Below are 23,839 nucleotides of genomic sequence, written 5' to 3'. Positions count from 1 at the left end.
GTTTGTGCTGCACATTATGCTTTCAGTAAGGAGGCTGGTTTCCTTATCAGGAATTGTCAAACATGGATAACCAGATATTATTTTCTAAAAGCGAAATGGAACGATAGATAGATAGATAGATAGATAGATAGATAGATAGATATATAGATAGACAGACAGACAGACAGACAGACAGACAGACAGACAGACAGTTAGACAGATAGATAAGAGACAGACAGACAGGCAGATTCCTGTTTCTAATGCCCTTAAATCATGCTTTTAATGTTCTATTTTAGCTCCACATGCAGGGGTTAGTCCAGCAGAGTACTACCATCAGATGGCTTTACTGGCAGGCCAGCACAGCCCGTATGCAGACATCATTCCGAAAGATAAAGGCATGACATAATGTAATATCTGGGTTTCTGTTCCAAGAACCAATCTTCAGAAGCCAGATGTTTGGATACTCCATGTGAAAGAAATGAAAGCTTAAATATGATGGATTTTTAATCTCATTCGACCTCCAGTCCCTGCAAGGATTTTGACAGCATAAGGTAATGCGAAGGGAAAAGATAGGTTTAAATAGTAATTGAGTTCTAAAATAGCCTCACACAAACATCACTTTAAAAGGACTGCAAGCACTAAACATGAGCAGACAAGTATGGGATGAAAACCACAATCCTTTAATAAGTACCATTAACCTGGAATACAGAAAATAAGATACAAAAGAGCAAAAATTAGAACAGAAACATTTGTAAATGCCTACACTCTTTAATTGCATAGAATAGGCCAGTGTGCAGCCCTAGAACTGTTCATGAAAATACAAAATATAGATTTTCCCACATGCTAAATCCCAGCCCACTATTAATTAATAATCAAATTATTTGAATTATAGCACCTTTTGGTTTATTCAGCATCCAGAACAGTTGCATGTCTTGTTAAAATACAGTTGTTTTGAACTTTAAAATACAGGCCAACTGGTTGCATAATGTCATGCTAACAGGTGAATTTAAAAACAAAAGACCACTTGCTTCTTCTATGGCACGGGTGTCAAAACTGTTGGCCCGCAGGTCGGTTTCATCATGTAGAGACCACGTCCACCTCAGCTCCGGCAATGCAAAAAAAGTTGCAATACATCTCAACACATCACGTGACACAGCGAGTTTGACAACCTTGTTCTAGGTTATCAGAGCCTAAAAATTATGCTTGTGCAAATACATATATATTTAAAGCAGAGTTTTAAGACAAGCTGGCTTCAGTACTTACTGGCAGTAAGCAGCCATATGCCTGGTAACCTATATACTAGATACCAGATAAAGTGGTTATTTAGCCCGAGGACCTTCTTAGGCTCCAAAAGCATAACGCCAACGTTCATTTAGGGAAAGAGTCCAGACAAAAATCTTTGGTTAATAGCAGATTAATTTTAATATGGTATAAAATCATTTGGTCTCAGTTGGCAACATAAAGCATTATGAAACAGATTGGATTCAAATAAGGCACTTATTCAGTATAGAAGAGTCCTTTAAAATTATTCCAGAATGTATATTTCCTCACTTTTTGAATGCCATTTCCTTTTCCCCCCCTATGAGACACAGTAGTCTGAAAACAAACGGAACCTAATTAACATGTAGAAATGTATGTATAGGGATATTCTTAATCATCCAGGTCACGATTGTCCAAAGGTGCTTTTCCAAAAGGCAACTGGACTTTAATTGGTTTCTTCCTGGAAAATGTTTCCCTTCTTATCCAAGAAGCTTCTTCAGGTCTAACTGAATGGTGTAGAAAAGAAGGAACGACCAGATGACGGCAAAGAATATAAATCCTTCCATTCCTCATCATTCAGTCAGAACTGAAGAAGCTTCTTGGATGAGAAGCAAAATGCTTTCAAGAGGGGGAAAAAATACCCCAAGAAAGTTAGTTGGAAAAACTCTTTGGGACATGTAGAAATATACAAATACAGAAAAGCCATGACCACATTTCTGCCAACTAAGAGAGCTCATAAATGCTATCTCAAGTGAGAAGCGGCATAAGTCTGTAATAGATTATAAAAGAATATAGACTATAAAACAGCACCAAATACTGAAATAAAATATTGAGCCCCTTAGGGATTTGCCTTCATATTCCTAACTATAATAATCTTCTCTTATATGGAGACTCATTGGTTTCCCTTCCCAGAGATAATCCTGTTGCGATTGCCAAATCACAACAGTGTTTTGCAGCACTGATGTTTCTAGACATGAAATATCCTCAACAACCCTGTCCATGGCACTTTTTATTAAGAACATATTTTATCAATAAACACTAAAGTTAATTGGTCTGTTTTTAACATGTACAGAGAATTCACTCATAGGCTTACCTTGTCATCAACCAAATCCATGCAGTAAGACAACTAACTGCTGGAAATATCTATGTCCTCTTTCTCAATCACACACAAGCGCACCCTTCAGGAACACATGCATGAGCTTCCAATTATGTACAGTAGAAAAGTTAGCTGTACTTCAGATGGAGAGTTTTCAGGATTGCATGAACAAATCACTGCTAAAATTAGACCACTTGGACATTTGTAAATAATCTAATGACCTCTTTCAAAACAATGAAAGATTGATAACCTAATTTAGCTTCTGTCTACAATTGCCCAAACTATTTCTTATAATTGCCCCCATCCCAAGCTTTTCTGAGGTAATCAATATGAGTTAGCTGAAAAATGATCATTATGTATAAATTTTGTAGTTCTGATTACTATAGAATTTATCATTTGTGGCACAAACAGTTAATTTAGAGCACATAAATATCTCCAGACAAGACCACTTAAAATGATCACATTGAACCTCAGGAGGAATCTTATGGATCAGAATTATCTTCCTGACCTTAGAGTTTGGCCAGTCGTTAAATGTTGAGAAAACATACCCCTCATATTTTTAGAAGCTGTCCCAACAAGATGATATGTGAATTTTTCTGTAATGAAGTACAATTCTGGAAGTATAGTTAACCCATCACCAGTTAAATGCGTAGGAAAGTAGTTGCATTATTTTTTGCTTAGTGAGAAGAAAGATTCCATGGCTTCATGCATCAGTGGCACCTTAAAGCTAACTCTCAAGTACACAAATGTTCAAAAACCAAACATTTGTAAAGATACTTTATATTAATCACTTAATACTTCCACAACCATCATTGGATCATAAAATGGTTCAAAGGCTTCTTGCACAACCATTTCTGATGGAGCAACTGTTGCAGTCCCAGCTGGTGGAGCCTTCTTGCAATTCAGGTCTGAAAAGGGACTGAACCATCGCAGTGAAAAATTACCCCCGAAAGCCAGTTTCATCCCTTCCCAGTTGCTGGCTTTTTCCCAGGTTGGCTGCTCTTTTTTAAGCCGTTCTATACCCTGCAGAAGACAAAACAGTTTACATTTATTCATTAAAGGCACATATGACACACTGATGGATAGTAGCCTAAATAATTTAAGGATTTTCTGAATGTAGAGAAAACCTTCAAAAGAAACATTATGAGTCTAGAAAGTTCTTCAGCCATTAATAGGAAATACAAAACAGTTATCACATCAGAAAAATATTGGAAAATATTCATCTGCACATGAATAAAAATATACCATTTATCATATTTTGAATTAACAGGTGTCAAATTGAGACCTGCTGAATGTCTGTCCAGAATTCCCTAATATATGCAGAATTCTTAGCTACATCTCAGAATTTTTCTGATTAGGGTTACATACGTCTCATTCCAGGACTTAAAGGCTAATATTTTTGTGCATATTTTATTCCCTTTTTTTTCTTAGTTAATTTAAGAGACAAGATCCATAGGTGCAGTCTAAATTTGCACATACAGCCAACCCAATGTTCTCCTCTGAACATTCAGAAACTTGAAATAAGTAAAACTTCTTTGCACATACTAATAGATGTGTACGTCTTTGGAAACCATATCTAATCTTTCAAATGTATTCTGTAAGATAGAGCATGTATCTTAATTTTAATGCAGGTTTCTGTGTTCTAAGGCTAAAATTATAGAAAAGAGGCATCAAGAAGGAAAAAAAAACCTATTTTCAGAGCAATATATTAATGTACCATTTTTCATTTAAAATACCCAATGAAATGAAAAACATTGATCTAAAGTTAACACATCAAGCCAGAGGAGGGTTTTTTAAAAAATGCATTTTTAAATGATCCCTTCCAACGACAACATTCTGATTCCATTAATAGCAATAGCACTTGGCGTGGCCTACTGGGTGGGCGTGGCTAGTGTATATGGCCTACGGGTGGGCATGGCCAGCTCTACATCGTTCGCATCAAGGGTGCCTATGAGGGCCTGGGCAGGAGTGGGACAGATCTGAGGGTCTCTGGCAGAAGGAGGGTCTCTGGGCCAGGGCCAAGGCAGTGGGGGCCATTCCCTGTTTCCAGGATGGCTTCGTGGGCCACATGAAACCACTTTGCGGGCCAGATCTGGCCCCCGGGCTTTGTGTTTGACATGTCTGCTTTAGAGAGTCAGAATACTGCCCCAACAATCTGGATCCTCATTTTACCGACCTCGGAAGGGTGGAAGGCTGAGTCGACCTTGAGCCAGTGAGCTTCGAACTGCTGAACTGCTGGCAGCCAGCAATCAGCAGAAGTAGCCTGCAGTACTGCATTCTAACCACTGCGCCACCACAGCTCATTAATAGCTTTTCTGTACGATTTCAGAATGCAAGCAAAATAACATTAGTTTTAATTATTAAAAAAAATGTATGCTAAGTCAAAATTTGGGAAAATAGCATTGGGAATCTGAGACTATAAGGAAAATAGTATATTTTCAGAAGTTTATTTACCACTAACTTCATAGATTTGTTTGCACTGACAATAAAATATTCAAAGTAGAAATTAACCATTGGAGAATCAGTACAATGTGTATCATTGCTAGTTTTATACTGAATTCAGTAAGCTGCTGCAACTACAAAATGTCCATCTGATTTCATTTTACATGCAAGTTTCCTATTCCTCTTTTAGGTTTATTAGGGAAAAAACCCAGATGTCCATGTGCAATCAGAGTCACCAACTTGATGTTTTTGATCTACTCTCTATACCCTTGATCCCATTGGAGGTGGTTTTGGATTTTATGAACCAATGTTATGGTTTCCTGTAGATGAGATTTCCTTGCATAATGTGGAAATGCTACAATTCTATTTTAAAAAACCAAAAACTTTAGGGATTTATTCCAGAGTATGTTAATATCTGGGCAACTCCTAATGTTGTACTTTCAAAAATGAATGCTATGTAATATCATAAATCTGCAGTTTGGACTGGATAGCCATCAGCATTAAGTAAATGTTTATGATGTTCTACATGGACCATACTAAAAAAAATTGAAATCACCTATCTTATATATTAATTCTGATTTGCATATTTCTATGCCATTCATAGTGTTGTCCAATTTGTGTTTGGAATTCAATGATCAATAAGTCATTTAATAAAACAAACTATTCAGTTTGGAAAGCATAAAGAACCAAATTCAATGTAAAGTCATTTATTTGACTTGAATGTAAATAATTTTATTCATTAATAGCTAGGCAAACATATAATTATTTGACATTTTTCAGAGGTAGACATATCAGTTTACTACATCAAATCCAAAATGGTATCCTGTGATAAATTTATTGCAGTGTAATTTTTTATGATCCACCAAAAAAACACCATAAAATAATACAGTTACAGCACCATCTATCCTCATATATATTTAATATCTAGCAAGATATTTAAAACTTGGGAAAATATGGAATATCCTGCCCCAAAATTCATCAAAATAGAAATGATCCAAGCCTCCAAAGTGAGGAAATTCCACAATTAGGGAGCTGATGAAAATTGGAACAGCACTCTCTCATCAATGGACAATTGGTCTGCTGGAATACATCTGGTAAACCTAAGCACATTTTCATATTGTCTTTGCAATATTTTGTTTTATAAATCACTGAGATTCTTTGTCTAATAGGCTAATAACTATAGTATCATTCAGAAAAAAAATCAAAATCATGATCTAAATATAATCATTTAAAATAAGTTTCATTGAACTCAATGACTCTTACTTCCAAGACTAAAAGGTAAAATATCAATTTCTTTTTCTTATGAATACTGTATTTTTATCAAAACATCTCTTAAACACAGATCATCAAGGATTACCGACCCACAAAATACATTATTCTGCAATACACATTTTAATACATAATGGTGGAAACAGGAAACTAGTTTTGTTACAAAAATGTCTGTTGGCTTGCTAAGCACACAATGATAGAATATAAAAGTGTAGCCACAGTACTATTTGGTCAAATAAATTTAGCTCTAGACTCTAATTATGCAACTATCTACAATCTATAGGACAATAGAATTTAAAAGAACTTGTTTTAAATAAAGGCACAGAAGCAGTGTTCAGAAAAGGTTTATTGCATTTGTTTCCCATATGGAAGCATTGACAGTATTGAAAAAATGCAGCATTCACATTATTTTCAAAATGAGACAAATCTATTGGCTTTTTAAATCTATTTCCTCTCCACTCCATGGCTTTGATTCAGTTTAAACAATACATCTGGGAGCATAGCTCATTTGCATTTCCATATTTTTCCTGCAGATACTCTAACAGTAACCTTCAGAATTTTTAAAATCCAAAATATGAAATGAAATCCCTGCCTATATTTCTAAATGTTACAGACTCACTCATTTGGGTGTAATCTGTTCTTCTTATTTTTGTTTTAAACAGACTGCCCTCGACTTAGTCCAAGCTCTTACTATGTATACAATTTGCCAATTATGTAATCATGAAAGAAGGCATGCATGATCTTTTAACACATGACAATTCTGATTGTAAAATATATATATGTATAGAGTTAAAGCAGAACAAATGTTTAAAGTTATAAAAAGGAGGTAATGTTAAAAAGAAAATTAAAGGACAATGCTAGACTTTTACCTGGATTTTTAAGCCTCTTCTATACATGAACACTATTCATTAACCAGTCCCCTTTTTTAATTAATGCAAACTTTATCTTGCTATTCTACACATTTAAATCAACTTTTCATATTTCTTCAATTATAAGGCATTACAAAGCCACACATACGACAACCTTCATTCATATAACCAATAGAGACAACAATTCCTGCTGTCCCGAAAGATATGGTAAGAAACAGCACAAGAAAGAATTTCTGTAGCTCTCCAAAATACAATAGTGTTGGCAACATATTTTAAAGCTTAAAAGCTAAGCAAAGTTATCAACTGAGCCATATTTTCTTTTCCATTACATCAGACATTATGTGAGGCTTTAACTCAGGTGCATACAAAATACCACAACAAAAAAGTATTCTTTGCTATGAAGAAGTTCATGAATACCCATAGAAGATGATATTTCTGGCATGGGCTGTTGTTCAGTGTTTGTGTAAATATTAATCGGTCAGCATAGGTGGGCAGAAAGAAAGAAGTTTCTCCTTTACATTAGTTGTGTCAGCAAGCAGACAGGGAAAAAAATAGCCCAGTCAAGTTATTAAATTAAAAAAAAACACGCTTCAGCCAGAGATGAAGAATTATTAAAGTATGCAGAATACAGACCTGCTTTTCCCCCCTCATCTTTTTTCTGCAGTTACTTGCCCTTTTATAGGCAGTTTTTCTTTAAAGAAAAGGTTTTTTTTTTCATTTGAAACATTCATGTGTAATAGCCACAGTGCCGCAAATGCAGTTTTGTTTGGGTGAAAATGTTGTCACGAATTCTTAGACCACATACTGATATGGGTCGGCTTTTCCTTGGTCTGGAGTAGCAAATGGGCTAAGCCAAACTATAGAGAACGGATGGCCGAATACTGCTTTCATGTTCATCCATTTTGTTTTTTTAGCCCATCTTCTCTCTTCTTTTTTCAACTGTTCTATTCCCTGAAAACAGAAATATGACATTTTCAGGCAGGAACTTATTTTTGTACTTCTGGTTTCGGGGGAAAAGGTTCCCTCTTATCTATCCTTTATCAAATGGCTGGAGCAGAAAAATACTAAGATTTTCTAAACGTATTTTTTTCAAAAAATTAACAAAGGTTGGGGGGAGAAAACCAATAATGTAGAAATGAAAAGAAAATCACAGTTGCCATGACAACTTTAGGAGTTGACATTAATATTCTCCTTCCCCCAAATACTTAACAAAGCAATTATATTTTTATTCAAATGTTAATAAGGAAATATATGATTTCCAGATTTAAGAAAAACCTCAGCCATTGCTTTTCCAGTTTCATTTAATCATAAGTTTATTTTCTGCAAGTTGATGCCATTTAGATGTATTGAAATGTTATTTCCCAAAATTCCTCAGCTAGCATGACTGCTGACCAATATACAGCACATCTAGAGGGCACATAGTTAGAGAAAGTTGCATCACTTGCCAGCAGAAGAAAGAATTGCCAGGTAGTGTATGAGTATAGAAAGGGGAAAACAACAATATTAGCTTCAGAAAATTCAGAAGAATACATGTCAGATGAGTTTCTAATACTTTAGTAATAAGCACCTATATCTGCATTAAGAATCAGTTAGGCTATAAAATGTAAAGTTACATATTAGATATTTTTGGAAACTGATCCATTCTCCATTCTTTCAGGTCAATTTTTCAAGTGATGTTTAGAAATACAGGAACAATAGAGTCGGATGTCCCATTGTCCTTAGTAAGTTGGTCTGGATATGAAATTATTTGCCTTAGTAGTGAATGGAGAGTTCAGATTACAGTCACTCACTTCTCCCAAAAATGGGTGTGGCTGATAAATATGACAGATCTCTCCACGGTTTGCTTAGTACATCACTGTGTGAAACAGACAAGACAGAGAAAGAAACACAAAATAGATGGTGGTTCCTTTCTCTGGTTTGCTTTCCCTGAAAAATACAAGTCCACATTCATAGTTCATACAATATGTGGAGTAAATCACTCATGGAGCTGCTAACATAGTTATTAAACATGTCTACGCATAGGTGGAATCAGCAGCTGCAAAGTTATACTGCTTACCCTTACATGCTATTTGGTCATGTTACATTATAGTATGATGTTCGAACTGGAACACTGCATTGACGCTAGTGAGAAACTTTTGGAAGAACAAAATTTACACACAAAAGCACAGTAACAGGGTATATAGAAACAAAGTAATACAGTACGGGAAGTTCTTGGTTAATAATTCATTTAGTGACCGTTCTAAGTTACAATGCCACTGGAAAAAGTGACCTACGACTGTTTTTCACACTTATGACTGTTGCACTTATGATGTGATCAAAATTCAGAGGCTTGGCAACTGACTCATATTTATGATGGTTGCCGTGTCCCGGTGCCATGTGATCACCTTTTGTGACTTTTTGACAAGCAGTCAATGGGGAAGCCAGATTTACTAAACAATGGTTTTACTAATTTAACAACTGCAGTAATTCACTTAACAACTGTGGCAAGAAAGTTGTAAAACGGGGCAAAATTCACCTGACAATTGTCTTGCTTAGCAATAGAAATTTGGGGTTCAGTTGTGGTCATAAGCGGAGGACTACCTGAAAAGGGATACAATACTGCTTCCTCCCCAGAATGCAAGATTTAAAATAGAGGGGGGAAATAAGGGATACAGCCAAAAAATATAGTATTCTGATAGAAGATGGCTTTAGTTGATCACAAAGTCAGAATTTCATGAAGAAAATATTTTTGTAAACACTTATTGGCTATATTGGTTAGCCTTAGAAAGGTTAATAGAGCAAATAACCCTCATTTTAAATTTTACAGAGAGATTAGATCTGGTATGAGATATAGAAGATGCTTAACTACTTGAATGCTGTAATTTATCAAATACAATATAGCAACTTGTAATAACTGCCTAAAATCTGAAATCACTAAATTGATTATCAACACAAATAATTTCTCAAAAAAAGACATTAATTAGAAAGGCATAATGGAAAGGAGAAGCTCAATTCTTCATGAAGCTGAGAAATGAAATAAATACAGTGCAATTAAACAGCATGCAAGAACGAAAATACCAGCAAATTTTCTAAAATCAATTCCGTTTGAGGGAAAAGGGGGAAAAGAGCATGAATTGGCACAGCAGTGATCTGAAGAAGAAGTAATAAGTAACAAAGATATTCTTTACTTAAGAAGCAGAAATAAAACTGAAGAGCTAGTAGGAATAATAGATGAACGTATGTGGAAAGTATTTCTGAAGGATGACAGGGAAGGTGCAAAAAGAGACATGAATATATTTTAAGCACACTGTAAAAATATTAAAAAAGAAACAGCTTATGAATGTAATTTGTATGAACCCTCTGGATCACAACAGCCTTACAGAACACTAGTGAGGATGGAACCAGCCTTGTCTCTGGGGAAAGGAGTGGGGGTTGTTACTGAAGAGGCTCACTCCTGAGGTCCCTAATTCATCCTGTCATTCCACCCTGGTTGAAAGGATATAAGAAGCTTCTGATATCAGTTCTCATATATGTAATTGCTATTAAGCTGTTTAAAGCCAGGTCACGAAGCAGCATAAAAGTATTAATAATAAGTAAACAGCTAGATCAGGGGTGTCAAACTCAATTTCATTGAGGGCTGCATCAGCATTGCGGTTGCCCTCAAGGGGCCAGGTGGGTATAGCCAGGGTGGGCGTGGCCTACTGGGTGGGCGTGGCTAGAGTGCGTATGGCCTACTGGGTGGGTATGGCCAGGGTGGGTGTGACCTACTGAGTGGGCGTGGCTAGAGTGCGTATGGCCTACTGGGTGGGCATGGCCAGCTCTACATCATTCGCATCAAGGGTGCCTATGGGGGCCTGGGCAGGAGTGGGACAGATCTGAGGGTCTCTGGCAGAAGGAGGGTCTCTGGGCCAGGGCTAAGGCAGTGGGGGCCATTCCCTCACTGTTTCCAGGATGGCTTCGTGGGCAACATGAAACCACTTCGTGGGCCGGATCCGGCCCCCGGGCCTTGTGTTTGACATGTCTGAGCTAGATGAATACATGATTTTTATTTAAACTCAGCAATATTATAGTTTATCCAATATAAAATCCAAACCAAACTAAAACTATGATTTGAAATCTTATTTTGTGGCTCAGTGTTAGCTTGCAAATACAAAACTGTCAGCTCTATTTATTTATAAATTACTTTAATGCTTATATATTTATATAATCATAGACTATAATACAGAAAAGTGGAACAAAAATAAACTAAAATAAGCACAGAAATGTAAACTATTTATAAAATGCAAAACCATAATATTTAAACATGTCTCTAATTTTAAAATGTCTGGAATGTAAAAGTTGGGGGTCAGTATTATATTTCCCAACTACTACATTACACAAATCTAGCTACTTTTACACATATCTCAACTCTAGGTTAAAAAGTAAAAAGGAAGTGAGCAATATTTAGTGTCACCCAAATAAGATGAAAGAGGTGGAACAATTAACAATTGAGTATCTTGGTATACTGTACATACAGCCTATGAGCACAATCTATGAGCACATGATCTACTGATTCTATTGTTCTGCTACAGTGTTGCTCTATTTTCCATATAGCACTAGAATAAGTTATTAATGACTTGCTAATATGCTGTTCTATGTATAAGAGTCATTAAATTATCGATATGGTAAGCTGGTTTAAGCAAGTCATTTATTTTGTCCATACTGTAATACCTTAGGATCAAATTGATGTTCTACATCTTTACTCTCTTTTTATTATTATTTAAGCATGATCAAATCCTAAAACTATGGGTGATTTTGGTAAAAACATATATGGGCAGTGTTAACTTTTAAATGAAAGCCCCAGGATAAATTAAGAACAATCAGCAAATACTAAGGCTAAGAATCTATTTAATTTAAACCAGAGTCTTAGCATGGTAACTAAATCTTCACAGCTACTTTAAACAGGCTAATCTCAAATCTTAAAATGGTACTGATCAAATCTAAGAAAAAGAGAGTACAATATAAAATAAATTAAAATTCACAGAATAATTGTGCACAGCCTTTAGCTTAAAAGAAGGCTGCAGAAATATACTGGGCTCCTATACTTTAAAAGAAACCAAGAATTGTGGCAATAGTCCACTGGACATTTTGGGCTAAGTTTGCTGTGTTCTGTTTGGGCTGCAGAATAATGAAACATAGTTTGATACAATATAGAAAAGTATAGTTAACCATAAACCAGGTACAGAAACCTCTAATTTTATTTCATGCATTAGTACTGTATACTTCTGAATTACTGATGCTTCTGTATTATGCTATATGTAGCACACTTGAGTCTTGCCATCTAAATACAACCACAGTAAATTTAAGAGTGCCAAAAAGCTTTGATAAAATTGTTATTTTTAGCACACTCCCACCCTATTCCTATCAATTGTTTCTTGGGCTAAGACCATACTGTATATACATGTACTACATTTCTTGATGAACTTCCCCTCCATCGGCCAACAGATTTAGTCATGCTGTGGGCAAAAATAAAGCAGACCCATGTCTGGCAACTAGTCCTTTTATGGTTCAATAAATAGTTAAAAAGAGTGGGAAAAGAGCAATGTTCAAGTAAAGTACAATAGAATCTACTTTCTTAAAGAAACTACAGCAGTCACATTTGATTTTTCGTATCTGAGTAGAATATAAACAGTGAGGTGGCTGAGGCTGTAATATGTGCTGGATACCCTGCTGGTTCAAAGCAGATAATTTTATGAATGATCTTTCCAAACTGGATGAATAGATAATACAGTGACATTTCAAGTACAGTTGCAAGAAAAAGTATGTGAACCCTTTGGGATTACGTGGAGTTTTGCATGAATTGGCCATAAAATGCGCTCTAAACGTCATGTAAGTCACAACAATAGAAAAACACAGTCTGCTTAAAATAATACTACACAAACATTAGCTGTTGTCATGTTTTAATTGAACATAAGATGGAAACATTCACAGTGCAGGGTGGAAAAAGTATGTGAACCTTTGGACTTAATAACTGGTTGACCCTCCTTTGGCAGCAATAACCTCAACCAAACGTTTCCTGTAGTTGCAGATCAGACTTGCACAACGATCTGGAGTAATTTTGGACCACTCCTCTTCACAAAACTGTTTCAGTGTAGCAATATTCTTGGGATGTCTGGTGTGAATCGCTCTCTCAAGGTCATGCCACAGCATTTCAATCGTGTTGAGGTCAGGACTCTGACTGGGCCACTCCAGAAGGCGTATTCTGTTTTGTTGAAGCCATTGTTTTGTTGAATTACTTGTATGCTTTGGGTCATTGTCCTGTTGCATCACCCATCCTCTGCGGAGCTTCAGTTGGCGGACAGATGGTCGTACATTTTCCTGCAAAATGTCCTGATAAACTCTGGAATTCATTTTCCCATCAATGACAAGAATCCGTCCAGGCCCTGAGGCAGCAAAGCAGCCCCAAACCATGATGCTCCCTCCACCATGTTTTACAGTGGGGATGAGGTTTTGATGTTGGTGTGCTGTGCCTTTTTTTCTCCACACATAGTGTTGTGTGTTTTTCCCAAACAACTCAATTTTGGTTTCATCTGTCCACAGTATATTTTGCCAGTAGTGCTGTGGAACATCCAGGTGCTCTTTTACAAACTTCAAACGTGCTGAAATATATTTTTGGGACAGCAATGGCTTCCTCTGTGATGTCCTCCCATGTACTCCATTCTTGTTTAATGTTTTCCTTATTGTAGATGTGTCAACAAAAGTGTTAGCATGTGCCAGAGATTTCTGTAGGTCTTTAGCTGACCCCCAAGGTTCTTCTTTCCCTCATTAAGCATTATGTGCTGTGCTCTTGCAGTCATTTTTACAGGACGACCACGCCTAAGGAGAGTAGCAACAGTGCTAAACTTTCTCCATTTGTAGACAGTCTGTCTTACCATGGACACATGAACATCAAGGCTTTTGGAGATACTTTTGTAACCCTTTCCAGCTTCATGCAAGTCAACAATTCTTGATCGTAGGTCTTCTGAGAGCTCTTTTCTGTGAGGCATGGTTCACATCAGTGCTTCTTGAGACCAGTAAACCCAAAACAGGTGTGTGTTTTTAAAGGGCAGGACAGCTGTCAGCAACACATCCAATATCATCACACTGATTGGAGTCAAGGTTGGCTCACTCCTGGCTCCAATTAGCTCTTGGAGAAGTCATTAGGCTAGGGGTTCACATACTTTTTCCACCCTGCACTGTGAATGTTTACACATTATGTTCAATTAAAACAGCTAATGTTTGTGTAGTATTATTTTAAGCAGACTGTGTTTTTCTATTGTTGTGACTTACATGACGTTTAGAGCGCATTTTATGGCCAATTCATGCATAACTCCACATAATCCCAAAGGGTTCACATACTTTTTCTTGCAACTGTAACACATGTATAAAATGATACTAGGGACAGAAGAAAATAATTCATTTATATGTATACACTGACAGCAATAACTGGGCAACTTAGTTTGCAGTGCATTTCAATGTAAACTTTGGAATCATAATAAATGATTTATTTATTTATTTATTTTATTATATTTATATACCGCCCTTTCTCGAAGGACTCAGGGCAGTTTACAGGGTGATTTAAACAAAAAATACAAAAGTTAAAAACAGATTAAATATATATATATATATCCGTCTCTGAACAAATAAAACCCCAGTTAAAATTAAAATTAAAATTCTCAGCCTGGGCCAGAGAGCTCGAAGAGCCAGGTCTTCAGGTCCCGGCGGAACGAACGGAGGTTGGGGGCGGTCCTAAGCTCCACTGGCAGCTGGTTCCAAAGGGCAGGCGCACCCACTGAGAAGGCCCTATCCCTGGGTGTTGTCCGCCAGCAGTCTCTTACTGGTGGTACCCTGAGAAGACCCTCCCTGTGGGAGCGCACTGGACGAAGGGAGCTTGATGCCGGCAGCAGGTGTTCCCTCAGATAACCCGGACCCAAGCCATTTAGGGCTTTATAGGTCATCACCAGCACCTTGAATCTCACCAGGAGGACAACCGGGAGCCAATGCAGCTCGCGGAGTAGAGGTGTTACATGGGAGTATCGGGAAACCCCCATCACAACTCGCGCGGCCGCATTCTGCACCAGCTGAAGCCTCCGAGTGTTCCTCAAGGGCAGCCCCATGTAGAGAGCGTTGCAGTAGTCTAAATGGGAGGTCACGAGCGCATGAGTGACTGTGCTTAGGGCATCTTGGTCCAGATAGGGTTGCAACTGGCGCACCAGGCGAACCTGGGCAAAAGCCCCCCTGGTCACGGCTCCTATATGGTCTTCAAAATTGAGTCGTGAATCCAGGAGGACGCCCAAGTTGCGAGCCCTATCAATGGGGGGTAACACCTCACCACCCATTATTAGAGGTGGAATAGTCTGGTTAGCCCGAGATGCCGATATGCACAGCCACTCAGTCTTGGCAGGATTGAGACGAAGCCTGTTTCTCCCCATCCAGACCTGGACCGCCTCCAGGCAACGGGACATCACGGCGAGGGCATCGCTGGGTTGGTTCGGGGTGGAAAGAAAAAGTTGGGTATCATCAGTGTACTGATGATACCCCACCCCAAAACCACGAATGATCTCACCCAGCGGCTTCATATAGATGTTGAACAGGAGGGGCGAGAGAACTGACCCCTGAGGAACTCCACAAACGAGAGGCCTCAGGGCGGATCTCTGCCCTTCCGTCAACACCGACTGCGAACGGCCCAGGAGATAGGAGAACCACCGTAAAACGGTGCCTCCCACTCCCAACCCCCTGAGACGCCGCAGTAGGATACCATGGTCGATGGTATCAAAAGCCGCTGAGAGATCTAATAGGACTAGGACAGAGGAACAACCCTTGTCCTGAGCCTGCCAGAGATCATTCACCAGTGCGACCAATGCCGTCTCCGTGCTGTATCCGGGCCTGAAACCTGATTGGTATGGGTCCAGATAATCAGTTTCCTCCAGGAACAGAGCAAGCTGATGCGCCACCACACTCTCAACAACCTTCGCCAAAAAGCGAAGGTTGGAGACTGGACGATAGTTATTTAAAACAGCTGGGTCCAGGGCAGGCTTTTTGAGGAGGAGTCTCACCACCACCTCCTTCAAGGTGGCAGGAAAGACACCCTCCTTCAAAGAAGCAGTTATTACTGCCTGGAACCAGCCTCGTGTCTCCTCCCGGGCCACATAAACCAGCCAGGAGGGACACGGATCCAACAAACAGGTGGTGGTGCTCAGCCTCCCCATGAACAATGGTTGGTGAACCCCCTCCCAGATCATCCAACCACTGTCCAGACAGAAACACCAGGTCGAAAGTGTGACCCCCCACATGAGTCGGGCCCTGAGTCACTTGGATCAGGCCCATGGCCATCATGGAAGCCATGAACTCCCGAGCTAACTCAGACGACCCTCCCAGTGAAGGCAAATTGAAGTCCCCCAGAACTATAAGCCTGGGGAACTCCACCGCCAACCCTGAGAGGGTGTCGAGCAGCTCGGGCAGGGCTGTTGCCACACAGCTGGGTGCCAGGTATGTGAGCAACAAGCCCAACTGAGCCTGAGGGCCACATCTCAGGAGGAGGGACTCACTCCTGGCCATCTGGATAATGGTGGTCTCCCGCGGGCATAAAGTCTCCCGAACAACCACCGCCACCCCTCCACCCCTACCCTGAGCCCGTGGCTGGTGTAGCACATGATGATGATGCCCTTGAGTTGAGTTCAATTCATGGTGACTTGCATATCTACTAATATTTTGGCAAAAATGTGGAAGCTGTTTGTCATTGCCACCTTCTGAAAAGTTTAGTCCATATCCCTGGAATTTTGGAGTAATCTTTCAAAACATATTAACCATGTCTAGCAGATTAAATTGTTTTCAGATAATTGAGGTAGATTAGATGCTGCCAACTGCCTTCATATAAAACCCAATGGAATGGTCACATTTCAAATTTTAGTATTTCAAATTTCTAGTATTCCCATCTCAATTTAAATCAATACATAAATAAAAAAACAGTGGAAAAACAAACAGCATTAAAATGGCCATCAAAATAATGAAGGGATATTTTTTACTATGCAAAGGCTAAAGAATTAAAAGCATTTTGTTCACAAAATAGATGAAATGAGAAAAGGGTCACAACAGTACAGGTGTAAACCATTCCCTAAAGATGGCTGCATGTATAAGCCTCTAAATTTAAAATGTTTAAAGCAGCGGTTCCCAACCTTTTCTATACCCTGCAACCCTAGAATGCTCCTGATATATTCTTGCACCCCTTACAAAAGTCTGAAATAATGGCAATGAATTATGCATATATACTATAATTGTGAAAACCCAAGTTTTTGCATGACCTGGAATATTGTCTCGCACACCCAGGGGGTGCAACACCCCTGGTTGGGAACCCCTGGTTTAAAGGGATTGTTGCAAACTGTATCTTCTGCATAGATATACTGAATTCTTTAGTTCTTCTTTTGTCATATTCACCCTACTCAGAAGTGAGGTTGATGATTGACTGTCCTCCTTAGGCATAACACCCTATAATATATGAAATTTACTGCTTTTAAAGATTTTCTGATTCTTATGCAAAATAATGTCTGTTCTATTTTAACATAATAAGCCATTCTGAGACTCTTGGGGCTGAAGTCTTTCTTATTAAATTTCTACAACAACTAGGAACAATTTAGGCAAAGAACATTTATGAAATAACTAAACTGAGCCTGAATACAGTGGACTTTCTTCCACTGAGATTTCTCTTCCTTATTTAAAGTGCTATAAATTTATTTCTCATTTTGGGAAATTATCTAAAATCTTTCATTCTTTTTCTCCAATAAAGATATAATTCTTCATTTTCAATATGATACTTGAAAATGGGTCTAGAGAAGATTAATACAGAAAAATTCTAAGGAGTCTTCAACAGAAATAAGTGCCAATATGTTCCACGGGGTTCCTAACTTATAAGATGGCAATCTCAACATCCTTATTTTGGTGAAAGACTTGTATGCAACATAATGATACCTATGGATCTCATTTCAATGTACAAAATCTTAATTATTTCTTTTGTAAGGAAAATAACAAAAAAGATGATTAACTATTTGATTATCATTTCAGGATTCTACAGAACATGGCACAAAACTATCTGCATGAATAATTCTATTATAGCAGGTTTCTTCCAAACCTCCTTCAATTCATGAAACAAAATATACAGATGACAACACTGGGTCAATTTGTTTGGATCTCATAGCAAAACAATATCTCTTTTATGTCTGTCTGTTACTCCAGGCAACTTGATCACATTGCCAAAAATAACAGCACTTTCTATTGGGCAGGAGCCAATAAAGAGAAGTAAACAACAACATCCATTGCTGATCAAAATTGATAAACAGATGCTAAAAGATGTCTGATCCACTTACATTCTAAGCCAAGCAATCACAGATTTCTTTCAGATTAATAATACCAGATGCTAATAGGTGACAATTTTCCTTTGAAAGAGAAGTGATTTTTTGTTGAAGTGTACAACTCTCTTGACTGCTAAACTGGATAAAGCAGAAATGGTGGGTGGCAGTGCCTCTAAAAGTTAAAGTAAAGGTTCCCCCGCACATGCGTGCTAGTTGTTTCTGACTCTAGGGGCCGGTGCTCATCTCCGTTTCAAAGCCGAAGAGCCAGCGCTTGTCCGAGGACGTCTCCATGGTCATGTGGCCAGCATGACTAGACGCCAAAGGCGCACAGAACGCTGTTACCTTCCCACCGTAGTGGTCCCTATTTTTCTACTTGCATTTTTATGTGCTTTCGAACTGCTAGGTTGGCAGAAGCTGAGACGAGTAACAGGCGCTCACTCTGCTATGCAGCACTCAGGATTCGACCCGCCAAACTGCCGACCTTCTGATCGACAAGCTCAGCATCCTAACTCACTGAGCCACCGCATCCCGGCAGTGCCTCTAGAAATGTACAAATATATACTGCCCGTATTATTTTGTATGTTACTAATGTGCATGTTACTGTTGAATAGAACAACATTAAGAGTGAAAAACAAAATTGTAGAAAGTTATCAGCCATGAAAATCCATATTTTATATCCACATTTGTCCTATACCAAACTTTCCAAACAAGGTTCGCACCTCTAAATTAATTAAATGTCTGAAGAGCATCAAATTGGGAAAAACTTTGCTAATATTTGTATTTCAGGAAATCCAATTGCTATTTATAAAATATATTTTCTATTGTAGCTTGGCACCTTCATATTTTTTTTTTGGACAAAGACAATGAAATCACGCCAAATGATTCTTTTAAAACAAAATAAGCAAGAGATAGGAAGTACTCACTGTTTCATCAGTGCAGATGGAATGTACCTGCGTTCCAAACATTACAGATGTGAAAATGAGAAAAAGGAGAGCCTCAAAACACAAGAGGATCAGAAGGATCACAGTAGTTGGTGGAGAGAAAGAACTGCACTCTGAAAAATGAAATATGACAGAGCATTTCATATTCAAGCAACTGAACCAGTAAGAATGCTGCTTTTGTACACTACTTGCTTATATTGAGTAGCTTCTAAATTTATTCAATCATAAATAAATGAGATTTAATTATTTAGAATTATTTATAAACCACCAATTCCAACATCTGGAAATTCAGTTATAGAGTTCTGAAAGTCAGTGGTCATACAATACAGACTTCTAAATGTAGCAGGAATAAATATATGTAGTCCCCAACATACAACAGTTCACTCAGTGACCATTCAAAGTTGCAATGGCACTGGAAAAAGTGACTTAACAATGGTTTTTCACAACACCATTGCACATCCCCATGGTTATGTGATCAACATTTGGAAGCTTGGCAACTGGTTCATATTTCTGATAGCTTCATTGTCCCATGGTTATGTGATCAACATTTGTGACCATTGTGATAATTAATGTCAATGGGGAAACCCTATTCACTTAGCAACCATATTACTAACTTAACAATTGCAGTGATTCACAGCTGTGGCAAGAAAGGTCTTAAAATGGGGCAAAATTCACTTAGCTATTTTGCTTAGCAACAGAAATTTTGGGCTCAATTGTGGTCATAAATCGAGGACATCTTGTAATTATAAGTTATGTTGTAATTGCAAGGCAGTTTCCCTTTCCATCTTCCTAGATTAGGAAGATGGAAAGGGAAACTGCCTTGCAATTACAACATAATCTGATCTTTATATTTTATACATTTTTTTCTTATAAAATCATTATTAGATGTTGTCCTTTCCAATATAGTTTAAAGCCATCAAAAAACCCAAACCAAACCCAAAGCTCTTAAATCACAGCTTCACACTGACATGAGATTAAGTTTCAGAATGAAATGCCAAAGATGCTAGAAGTAAAATAAGGCAGTTGGAAACAAGGAATGGAAATAGAAACCAAATAAAAATCTTTTTCCCCCTAGATTTTTCTCTCTGTTGTGATTTGCCCTCATAACGATTATGCAAACAAGATATTCTAGGGTACTTTCTACATTTTATTGTTTCTTATGATTTTAATTATGAAACATGAATTCACCTTTAGCCCACAAGCCAAACTTTTTCAAACTTTGATATGCAGAATTTTCATGTCCTGATTTAAACGTGAATATTGTTTTTATCAATGTTTTATTTATTTATTTTTACTTCCAATGATCAAAGATTGTTGGGGGCAATTAAGCTGACTTTGTAATAATGCCGCTTGGGGTGTGTGTGTGAAAGCCCTAATAAGCAGGCATATACATAGAATGAAGGCTACTGCTAAGTTTGTAAAGCCGCCCTGAGTCGTCAGAGAAGGGCGGGATATAAATGTAATTTAAAAAAAAAATTCAGTTATCACACAATACACAAGCATATCCTATTTCACAATAGTTATATAACTCTTCAAGGCCCATTGTTTAGAAAAAGGGTGGACAGAATCACAGGCTGTCAGTAAAACCCAGGTCTCCATACTGCTTTTGACGATGTGCTGGGCTACACTTTCCCCTTCACCTCTGGCCAAAAAAAGCATGGTTTGTCTACAGGTTTTATTCCAATATTGCATTTCATTTCTATTCTCAGACAATTTCTGCCCCGTTCCACAACCTTCTTATCTCAGAACAGGGGTTAATGGTGTTTCCTGTAGGCATACAAAGTAAAGATACAATAGGGGCATTTGAAAGCATTATGCGGCTATTTTTTCTAAGGAAAGTTCAAGGAGAATTATTAATTTCTTGAGTTCTCACCATAGTCACGATGAAGACATAAGGACCATGGTATGGTACTTATGATCAGCCTAAGTCAAATAATCTTATAGCTGATTTTCTTTAAAGGAGATATGTGCTTTTTTCCTCATGGGGTGGGGGGAGAGAAAGCTAAAGAAAAAGACAATGTTATAAAATTAAGGACAAACAGTCTTGGGAAACATGCAATCACCCATTCAAATCTCTTTTGTGAGGGTTATACAATTAGGATGGTTTACCTTAAAAATACTACATTGTCAATACTCACTTGTCCAATCTTCTTCCAAACAATATAGGAAGTGAAATCCAACCATAATTAGAGCATGCAGAGAAATTAGTGCTATATACATCTGAAATAGAATTTGGAAATGTTAAGAAAGACAGATTTGAAAATTGAATAAGAATGTGTAAAGATTACATGTACAAAATATAGCACAGAACAATGGTTCTTTGCCCTAAAAATCTTGAAACAACATGGTCCCTATATTTACTGGAAATCAACTGACAGCAAACTCATATCTTTTGAACTATTTATGTTTGAAGCACAAGATATATAGTATGTACAGGCACAATCTTCCCTTCACTTCATAACTGGTTTTTTTTTTCTTTCTAAAGGGAAATTAGCACAAACTCTGGAAGGCTTACAAACTATTTAAGGGCCTGATAAGAAGTATGCCCAATACCCAAACTCGAGTTATTCAGATTTTACAATTGGGAAGCAAAATAAAGTTTTGTTCTCCATTTCATGCCCACAGTCTCTCAATGCTTTCTCTCTCTCTTCCACTCTCTCTCTTCCTAGCTCTCTTTCTCCCTTTCTCCCCCTTCCTCCTTCTCTCTCTGTCAAAAATAAAACTCTCATTTTAAGTAGCATATTCATATTTTAATTTATATCACATTATTTACTTTCATTTATTAAACAGGGAATTAGGCTACTTTGGTAATGGAATATGATACAATATTAAGCAAATGAAATGGCTAGAATTAGAGCTTATGATTTAAAGTGCAGTAATACACTTTGAGAAACCATACTTTTTTAAGTTGCTTCAAGAATCCTGCAGCTTAAAAGGGTAACTACTTTTCTCATAAGTACCTCCTTTTAATTAGTTTTGGAAGAAGTGTCAGAAAAATTGAGCAAGATCTACTTGAAGTTTCAGGACCAATTTCAATAGTTACACAGACCACTCACTCAGTGAATTACTTACTGTAAACAGTACAAAGTATTTCTGGTTGTTCTCTCCTACACAGTTATTAACCCATGGGCAGTGGTGATCCATTTTCCGTATACATCTCTTACAAACACTAAAAGGAAATAAAAACACCACAAATTAAAATACAATCCCATCTGCATTGAGAAACTGGTCTTCTATAGATATCAAACTGTGGAATAAATATTTTTACTTTGTCAAAAGCTACAATGCCTTCTACGTTACCTTTATTGAGAACAAACAGTTTTAGATTCACACTGTCATTCAAAGTGGAAGTAAATGTTATATTTGAAGCATTATGAATAAAGTGCCAAACGCTGCTGCAAATCTCTAATTGAGAGGCTCCAGTTTTTATTTCAGTTTTAGTTATTTGTTATTTTAGTTCACACTTTAGTTATTAAAAGTAACTTAAGTGATAGGAAGGGGGGGGGAGAATTTTCAGCATTTTTGAAGTGCAATTCACAATAAACTCCATGCCAATTAATTGATTTGACTTTTTTTCACTGACTATATGCATTAAGAAGCTTGGTATCCTGTGTACTGGTGCTATGGAGTGCATTTTAACACTATTTCGGCTTCTGTATGAGCTTGCATATCACTCAGAATCAAAAACTCTACGCTACCTTTGCTTTCATGCTTTAAACACCTACCAGGGGGAACGTGTTACAGTAGCTTCTGCATGTTTCTTTCACTCGGGTGTTCATTCCTCACCATACAGACCTTTTTTTATAACTTTTGACAACAATTGCTTTATGATTTGACACAAGGGACAATCCACTAATATGGTATACAGCTGTCATCTAAGATCAGATGCAGGTGGGAAATTTATTTATTTATTTATTTAATAATATTTATATACCGCCCTTCTCCCGAAGGACTCAGGGCGGTGAACAGGGCAAGAATAAAAAATACAAAATTACAAAAATTAAAAAAAGGATTAAATATATGCCCACTAAAAACAGTAAATACAATATTAAAACACCAATAAAACCAACAATAAAAAACCCCACCAATCCCCCATCAGGCCATTGTATAAAACCTGGCCAGTCACCACTATACAATTCTGGCTTGTGGTCAGAAAAAATGTTTTTTGAAGACAACACTGTGTATGTGACAACTGAGACAAGTATAATAAACTCACTACTAAAATAATCCATAGATCATTTTAAAGCCTTCATGCATCATGCTGTCTTCCAGAGGAAACAGATAAATATATGAATAAAAGCAGGAAGATGTATATAGTCTGAGATTGTAGAAGACACATTTCCACCAATGCATTATGTGAAGAGCCCACCTGATGGGACTGGTTTGTACATCATAGAACAATGGAAAAAGATCTTCTCTTGCAGGTGTTCATATGTGTTTGTGATTCTTCTTCTGACACACACACACACACACACACACACACAAACACACACACATGGTGATTTTTTGGATGTGTGAATCTGCCAGTGGAAAACAATTCTAAACTACCACTTAACTCAAATGTGAATAAATAAATAAATTAACATATTACATAATAATGTAACCTGCTTTTTTAAGCAGTAAATTTGAAGATGTTACAAA

At 37.5% G+C, this 23,839-nt stretch overlaps 1 protein-coding gene across 4 annotated transcripts in view; it reads right to left on the bottom strand.

Annotated features, from left to right (window-relative positions):
* Positions 1-640: 640 nt before the first annotated feature.
* Positions 641-23,839, bottom strand: part of ZDHHC3 (zDHHC palmitoyltransferase 3) — a 48,942-nt gene continuing 25,743 nt past the window's right edge. For 2 of the 4 annotated variants that reach the window (XM_083376816.1, XM_083376817.1), the window contains 4 exons: positions 22,271-22,367; positions 21,337-21,418; positions 19,181-19,311; positions 641-3,358 (listed from right to left, as the gene is read on the bottom strand). In XM_083376816.1, the coding sequence (XP_083232942.1) occupies positions 3,119-3,358; positions 19,181-19,311; positions 21,337-21,418; positions 22,271-22,367 (550 nt within the window). In that variant the 3' untranslated portion in view covers positions 641-3,118. Of the gene's footprint in view, positions 3,359-6,374; positions 7,867-19,180; positions 19,312-21,336; positions 21,419-22,270; positions 22,368-23,839 lie in introns of those variants that run through there. The other 2 variants (XR_014494144.1, XM_083376818.1) reach the window with 2 other exon arrangements.

The sequence above is a fragment of the Vipera ursinii genome, assembly GCF_947247035.1.
Source record: "Vipera ursinii genome assembly, chromosome: Z".
NCBI lineage: Eukaryota > Metazoa > Chordata > Lepidosauria > Squamata > Viperidae > Vipera > Vipera ursinii.
Note: the sequence above shows the minus strand (reverse complement) of the source record. Positions and strands in the feature narration are given on the sequence as shown.